The sequence below is a fragment of the Schistocerca piceifrons genome, chromosome 3 (genome assembly GCF_021461385.2).
Source record: "Schistocerca piceifrons isolate TAMUIC-IGC-003096 chromosome 3, iqSchPice1.1, whole genome shotgun sequence".
Lineage (NCBI taxonomy): Eukaryota > Metazoa > Arthropoda > Insecta > Orthoptera > Acrididae > Schistocerca > Schistocerca piceifrons.
Genome location: NC_060140.1, coordinates 366,420,520 through 366,429,173, shown reverse-complemented (window position 1 = coordinate 366,429,173; position 8,654 = coordinate 366,420,520). Strand labels below are relative to the sequence as shown.

At 37.8% G+C, this 8,654-nt stretch overlaps 1 protein-coding gene across 1 annotated transcript in view; it reads right to left on the bottom strand.

Annotated features, from left to right (window-relative positions):
• Positions 1–4,136: 4,136 nt before the first annotated feature.
• The window catches only part of LOC124788173 (YEATS domain-containing protein 4), a 91,292-nt gene continuing 86,774 nt past the window's right edge, over positions 4,137–8,654 (bottom strand). The window contains exon 4 of the mRNA XM_047255327.1: positions 4,137–4,475. Within this exon, the coding sequence (XP_047111283.1) occupies positions 4,306–4,475 (170 nt within the window). The 3' untranslated portion in view covers positions 4,137–4,305. The remainder of the gene's footprint in view (positions 4,476–8,654) is intronic.

Genomic DNA, 8,654 nt, shown 5'->3' with positions numbered 1-8,654 from the left:
TGTTTCCAACGCAGAAACTCTTTCTACAATTTTTGAAGGCTGGAAACGCAGAAACTCTTTCTACAACTTTTGAAGGCAATGATCATACAGTTCAGTCACTATTACATACCCTTTTTGTTAATATACCTCATAAGTGCAGTTTGTAATGTGACAGATATGGAGTCCGTTGTGCTTTTATCCAGTCAAAGTACATCTATGATGAACATATTCCTGTTCAAACTGTTTGCAATTGTAAGTTGTAACTTATGAATTTTTTAACGGTGCATTATGACCATGAATGCTATACTCTATTATCAGAATGTGCTAATGCAGAAGAGTCACATTCAGGAAAACAGTAACAAATCCAAAAGGGTTTCAAGTGACTGGAATTTAAATCACCATACATATCGACATGTTCAATAATAATTACGCATCAGTGAAAACAGAAAAAGCATTTGATAATGGCCATACAGTGTTATGATACAGTAATATTTAATCACTAAGACTGACAGCAACGCGACTCAAATATGCTAGCAGTGCAACGTTCACCAATATACATATGCTACAGATCAGGACTAAGGATTACATAGCCAAGATGCAAATAGAAATAACTGTTTCAATCAAAATAAGTTTTTAAATTGGACTAAAAAGAATAAAATAATTTCTCCCAGCCTCATATGGAGTCTTAACCACACACAGATAGTCCTGAAAATTTGGGCTTCCAAATTTTTAACAGCTATGACAGTAGTAGTGAGATTTGTAATGAAAAACATTGTGCCATGTAACACATTACTGATGCATAGATAGATCACAAAACTATTATCTACTGCTTGTGTCCCACATTTTTCATTGTAAATTAGACAAGTACTGCCATGGTTATTAAAAATTTACAAGCAAATATTTTCAGGGCTATCTGTATGGGTCAAGGAAAAATTATTTTTTAGTTTTTAGTCCCATTTGAAATAGTTATATTAAATACTGTTATATTAAAAATTTAGTTTTATTTTAATAATTATCTACTGCTTTTTAGTCTTGTGTATACGAACTTTATCAATGGTGAGCCGCGATAGGCACATAAAAAGATTCACACAATTAAAGCTTTCGGCCATTAAGGCCTTTGTCAGCAGTACACACACACACACACACACACACACACACACACACACACACACATAAACGCAACTTGCACACACATCAGCAGTCTCAGAGAGCTGAGACCACACTGCGAACAGCAGCACCAGCGCATGACGTTAGTGACTGGACTGGAGTAGGTGGTGGTAGAAGGATGTATGGGACACCTTCTCTCCTGCCCTCCATCTAAACTGCAACATTTGACTGTCTGCCACTTCCACCATACTATCCTTCCCCCTCCCCGCCCCAGCCTCCTCCGTATCCCCACCCAGTCGCCACTCCCATCATGCACTGGTGCTGCTGTTCGCAGTGTGATCTCAGCTCTCTGAGACAGCTGATGTGTGTGCAAGATGCATTTGTGTGTGTGTGTGTGTGGTGTGTGTGTGTGTGCGGGTGTGTGTGTCTACTGCTGACAAAGGCCTTAATGGCCGAAAGCTTTAATTGTGTGAATCTTTTTATTGTGCCTATCGTGACTCGGCATCTCCGCTATATGGTGCGTAGCAGCTTTCCTCGCCATAATATTGTTACATTCCATCCTGGATTGTTTGAAATTTATCAGTGGACTTTAAATGTTTTGGTGAGATTATATTTTTTTATTTAAATACTTGCTTTTTCACCTTATCTTTACCCTTGAAACGCATACTTCACATATATTGCACACATCTCCTCGTGTCCCCCCCCCCCCTCCCCCTCCCACTGGCTTTCTGGATGTGGAAATTTTCTTGCATTTATATTAGTTATTTGTCATGGTTGGTTGTTATGATTCCTTTCATATCTTGTTCCATGTTTGTGGGATGGCGATTCAGGTGTTTTAAGTGCTTTGCAAATGTGGAATGATTTGTTTCAAACTTCCAACACCTGATGTATTGTTTTTACCGTGTTTTAAAATTCCTGCATGTCACGACTATGTATACTGTGTGGGGCAGCGAGTGGAAATTAAAGTTATTATTTGTATTGCTGTTCTCAACACAGGCTCTCTAACTACAATGTTGGCAACCAGAAAGTCATTAGCAAAAACATGATGCCTGCAATTAAAGTTCACTGTGCCCATTCTGATGGAGAATAAAAGTAATGTCTGGGATTCATAGAAAATGCAGTTTACTATTATAACAACTATCACTATATTCTGAAAATGATAAACTGTAAATTTCCAGACAAATGATTACCCTTGTTAGCTATTGCACTATCAGAACTGTTCAGAGTCTATTGCACGGATCCTATTATCCCTAGATAATGAAACCGTTCGATAACCGTTATCAATGTAAATTTTCAAAGTGAATGTTCACCAAAATTTGATGTTAATACTCATCAAACGCCACGGTAGAAAGTCTGTCCTGCGGCGACACGTGAAAATACGACATACGCAAACTGAGATTAAATCACTGGAGTCATTCCGCTATTAACTCTTTACCCCAATGCGAACTCATTGTTATGTGCACACCGAGTTACATAATATGGCATCCGAGGCTGTTCCTGGCTTCCGACACTGAGTGCGTGCTGATACAAATCTAGAAGAGAACTGGGCTCTTATTTATATTGCCGCCGAAGGCACAGCCGACAATGTTTCCCTTACTGATTAGCCACTGGGACTCGCAGAACACCACATCAAGTTACTAAATAATTAATTGCTTCATTCGCTGAAGGCCAATGAAGCTCTCGATTTACTTGTGCAATCAGCACACTGGTAAGCATCTATAATAAAATTCTAATGTGGCTAGGTTTAATACTTTTGGCGAGAGAATTATTTTAGTTGTATTGCACGCAATAGATGAGCTCTGAACTTGCCCTTTGGAGAGACGCTACAGCTACCTTTTTGAAACTTCTCACATCTTTGTTGTTATAGCGTATCTCCCGTCTACCTAAATCTAAACATCCTAGCTTTATGTACTCACTTACTTAATCTATCTCGCTTCCGAACTTTTAGGACACAAAAACAGAACATCATGAATTTCAAGCAAAATTGTTTCCATTAAATTACAGTGAAAAAGGAATCCGAATATAAATTTGGAAGTTTCTAGCTCCGTGTTGCGTCAATGATTTTTACGTAAAACGTCCAAATTTCGAAAACTGTTTAAATTACCAAACTGAAACTCAACACATTATTATTTTAGTGTCACTCCTGACATGCTATTAACTGTTCAGATTATTTACTTTATTTTTAAGGTATTGTTCAACATTCATGACGCCATAGCTAGTTACAGCGGACTAGGCTGGCACACAATGGAAAGCATATTAATTTTATATGGCGTGAGTAGGCTGCTTCCCTAGATTCAAGTTTATAGCTATATTCCTGATCCCTGGAATTCATCCCTCTTGGTTGTTGGCAGGCTTAAGTTTGATTGGAGGGTTTGCACTGTTTTATATGGTATTTGGGAGCCCTATTTCTATAATACGTTTGCCATTCTGTATGTTAATTATGTGTGTAAGTCACAGTGTAGCATCTGCTTTTTTTCTGTGAAAATGCGTTGCTAAGAATAAAGGTGAAACATGTGAGGTACAAAAATTGTAGTTCATTCAGTTGTAGTAAGATGGTCCGAGAGTAAAAATTATCGACATACTGTAACATTACACACAACTGAGGATGACAGGACTGCAACAGTTGAAGATGTTAATATCAAATAAGATTATTAATTACTAATCCATCACAACTTAATTTCCATAGTGGATCTAACAAAAAGTATCACAATGTATAATAGCCTCAAAAGAGGCACTAACAATTTATTTGCTATATAAGTAGTGTACAGTGAAGGATGAAAAGAAATTTTATGGAACAAGGTTGTAAAAGTACTTCTGTATGATACAAGAATAGTACAGAGACGAAAAATAATTTAAGGGAAACCTGGGGAGGTTACAAACATGTCCCTACAGCATCCCAAAGCCACACTTGTAAAAAAAGTGACACACACACACACACACACACACACACACACACACACACACACACACACACACACACACTATTATGGCAGATCAATTATAAAATCTTTTAGGCCGAGTTTTTCAGCCATAATACATATCAGTGGTAATACAAAAGAAAATCAGCTTTTATTGACAAAAGTGTGCAAAAAACTGGATAGTCTGAATCATATAAAATAGTCTTTTACAATTCACAATCTTCATTAGAGATACAATTAAATAGAAATGTCCTTGGTCTCAACATTTCGACAACTACCATACTAATGTAGACAACACACATCAAATTGGGATAACCGGTGGGCCTGTTTGTAGCTTCGCAATTTCATTCTTAAATTTTGCAATTGTTTCCTTTGCTAATTTCAAACGATCCTTTAAATCGTTTATTTCTTGGCGTATTTTCAGCTTTGCATTTAAGATATTCTGCAAGGTTTTCTCTTTTTTTTCTTCAACTGAAAAGAAAATGAGCAAACTAATCAATGAAAACAATAGTTTTTTATACAATAAATACAATAATCATGTCTCTCTCTCTCTCTCTCTCTCTCTCTCTCTCTCTCTCTCTCTCTCTCTCTGCGCGCGTGTGTGTGTGTGTGTGTGTGTGTGTGTGTGTGTGTGTGTGTGTGTGTGTGTTTTTTTATTTATTATTTAATTTAAAACTGATATGTTTACTGATATAGATGGTAAAATCATTTTGGAATACACATTACGCTTCCTAGCATTTAGTAAACATTTGTTAATTTTTTCAGGTTTTTGCAAATGGTGTTCATTAGTGCTACGAAGAACTAAATAACATTATAAAAAAGATCTGTTAACAGCCTTTTTTGGAAATAACATATCCCTTTCAGGCATTTAAAAAATGTATTACTTACTTTGAAAATGTAATATTATTAATGGGTAATAAAAAATCTAGTGACCTAGCGGCAGCATGTGAGAACACATATAAAGGATATAGAAATGCGCAAGCCTTCAAGAGCCAGTGGTTCCTCCTTCTGGAAGAAGGGAGAAGGGAAAAAGATTTGCTGAGGTTTAGGAAATAGGGAGAGTTAATGAAAGGCCGTCTGGAACCCCCGGTCATAGGAGACTTACCAGATGGGATGAGAAGGAAAGACTCAACCCTTCTGAAAGGACAAGGAGCCACTGGCTCTGTAAGCTTGCACATTTCCATACCCTCTATATATGTTTTCTCCAGCCACTGCTTTGTGAACAGATTTTTTTTATCTATTGAATTATGCTATATTTTTTAAATCATTACATGGTGTTGAATTTATTTATCTGCAGTTTTAAATCAACATCTTAGAATCATAGCATTCTCTCTTGTCCCTCCTCTTATAAATTCATCACTGAACACAAAAATGACAACATTTGCAAAAACAAAATAAGTTTTCAAATTATTTTCTGATGCACACTTTTTTATACCATTAATTCTGTGATTTTGAAGCTTGACAAGGAACATTACTTTCCTCACAGGCCCAATGGCACTCACAGATTGTAACCGAGTATCAAAAATATGTAATAACATGAGTATGTGTGGTCCATGAGATCAATCATTGTTAGTGATAGTTCATGTAGCTGAGGGGCAGTATCATCAGATGGGACCTATGACACTGCAGTTGCTGTCTCTTATGTAACCAAACAGCAAAAACTAAGAACCTTGGTGAAATGCAGCCCACCACTAGAGTTGTACACAAATGATGACATATGTGACACTGTTTTCCTTCAAATCTAATTAATGAATTGATAAACAGTTTTCACCTAGTCAACTTCCTGTTGTTTACAGCACTATAGTGTTTAATTTGGGCTCGTATACCTTCAATGGTAAAGAAATAGCCAATAAGTTTTATGCTTTAATCTTCATGGTTTTCATCATTTATCATTCATTCATTCATTCACTCACATATTGTGTTTGACTGATCGCATCAAGATGGTGAACCTTGAGGGATGCAGAATGAGTCTAGATTTAGATTAACAACAGACAAAGAAACTGCAGAAACTTAATCTGTACATTCTATCAACAATAAACTACACTGCTTAATGCTACTTATGTTTACACAATCAGAATCCAATTGAGTAAATTAGAGAGAAAGCTGTTACTTTGGAAAAACTGCTGCTTCCTCAATTTTATTATAGAGGTGTTGTTCATGTGCTATCAGTAGCTCAATATTTATATGATTACAGTACTATTTTTGGAAGACAATAGTTTCATACACCTGTAAGTACTGTCTTATTTACAGTATGTGACTAATCATAATCACCACCACCACCACCACCACCACCACCATCTCATCATCATCATTATGCAGCTAACAGAGCTTTTCAGTTCCTGAATCTAGATATTTAGATGTGTAAAAAGAGTCACTATTGATTTATGTGTTTAATTTTCTTTTCAACCGGTAGGGATTTGCGATTTCTTGCTTTGCTTTCAAGGGGAGCTTGTTGAATAACTTCCCACCAGGGTATACAACACCATAATGAACCCTGGACAAAAAGGTGAAGCCTACATAAAAATTATTTTGTGTCTTCTACTGTGAATGCATAGATTACAGTTCAGCTTAAACTGGTTTTTTGTCAGCAACAAAAACTACTGAGTAATTGTCTGGGGAAGCTATTGCCTTAAGTTTATGCTCAATCACTCGACACAAGTGGGGAACTGGACTGAATCATCCTAACGGTTTATGGTACAGGCAAATTACCAAGTGTGAATAGAAAAGTAGCAATGAGGAAACCAACAAGTGGAGAAGCTATCACAGGTAACATTCAATGAGTAAATTGGAGAGAGAAAACTTGATAAGTAGCAAAATCCAAGACCAAGAAACAACAGTACATTATAACAATGAGATGATAATGAAGTGAATATACCACTAAGCCCCATATCACTGTGATGAAACTTGCAGGCTGTGAGCTCCAATTGGCCAATAGAAAGTTGTGTGGTGCAGTGGCAAGGTAAGCTACAGTGTCTAGTGGTTGAGGTCCAACTTTATGCTCTCCAGCAGATTTTCAATATTGCCAGGAAGGAATACCAGATCCCTTTCTCCCTGAAGTGAGCCTGCAAAGTCAAATGGGTGCAGTCCCAAGGTTGACAAGGTGTGGGGCAGAAGGCAGAAGGCTGTGGGGGTTGACCTGATGCTGGACACAAGCTCAGCAGCTGCACACCATGGCTTCCATGTCCCTGTTTAAGCCTGCCAGTAAGCATGTTGTCTTGCTATGACTTTCATCCATAACATTCCCCAGAGCCCACAAAGAAGTAGTTGTAAATCCTGTGGCCACAATGCAACTGGGATGATATTGTTTGTATCAGGGCCTCTGGTTCTATTATGATGACATTGTTAATGACTGTTAGATGATGATAGATACGGGACAAGGTCTTGAGTTCTCAATTTTTATTTCTCAAAATATATGTCAGACTTTCGCAGAGCACACAGTACTTGACTTGCCGTAAGATCAGATCACAGCGTGCACCTGTAGCGATTTGTGCAGCCCTTATGGGAAATTCCTCTAGAGTCTCTCCTCTCTGCATCTATTTGGAAACCCAAAATTTCCTGCTCGTCAAATGCCAGATATGATCTTGCAGAAAGGCAAAAAGAGTGTGTGCGCATTTGTGTGTTGCACTTTTGTGTTGTACTTAATTGTGTATTTGTAGGAGCTTGGGAAAAGTGTCCCAAGTTGGAGGAATAGAAGACTGGAGTGTGCCTGAATACTGCTACCAGTAGTATATGATTCATGGTTTAAATGAACTTTGTCCCAAACAGTTATACATGGAACTTTTTAATTGCAAATACAATCTACTTAATGCCCCCTTTTACATTTGTGTGTAGTTCAATCATGCAGATGGCAGCATCTTTGATGCATAGGCCATGGGATATTCGGTACCATTATTGTTCGTATGTACCAAAATTGGATAGTGCCCTTTGGAGAGGCATCTGCTGCCAGAAACAGTGGATGCAATGGTGGAAATCGTACAATGCATGGCACCAAACACAGCTTGTGCTTTTGCTGTGTGAAGACACACCCACAGGCTGCCATCCACCTGTACTGAACACCTTTCTTTCGCAACTGGTTTAGTGGTTGCACAATTTGGACCACTTGTGAGAAGAACTTTTAATAGTAATTCACCTTTTCCAAAAAAAAGCTTGCAACTCTGATAAGTTGATTGCAGGGTAGGGAGTCAGTAGCTGTTATGGCACGATCAATAGGTGGCATCCCTCCTTTGTTTAGCTTGTGTCACAAGACAGCCAACTTGCTCCTTGAAAAACCTGCATTTGCCTAAGTGGCACTAACTCTCCACCATGTAATGCAGTAAATAATGTGCAAAGGTTTCATATGTATTATTGATATGTAGTTGCAAAGATGATGATGATGTCATCTCCACATGTATTTTGAGTGACACAGTAAACATTTCCATGTATGAAGGGACCTCCAAAAAGTGAGTTACACATTATTATTTAGGGCAAGTAATTTTTATTGAATGTTGCACTGTCTCAAAGTGACACAGGTAGGGGACACTATTCTCAGCATAGTCAGTCTTTGCAAATGATGGCACGTGCATTCTACCAATTACTCAGTTCCTTGATGATACACATCCACTCCTTGGTCAAAGTGTCATTCGAGAACAGTCGTGTGAATGTCCTCAGTAC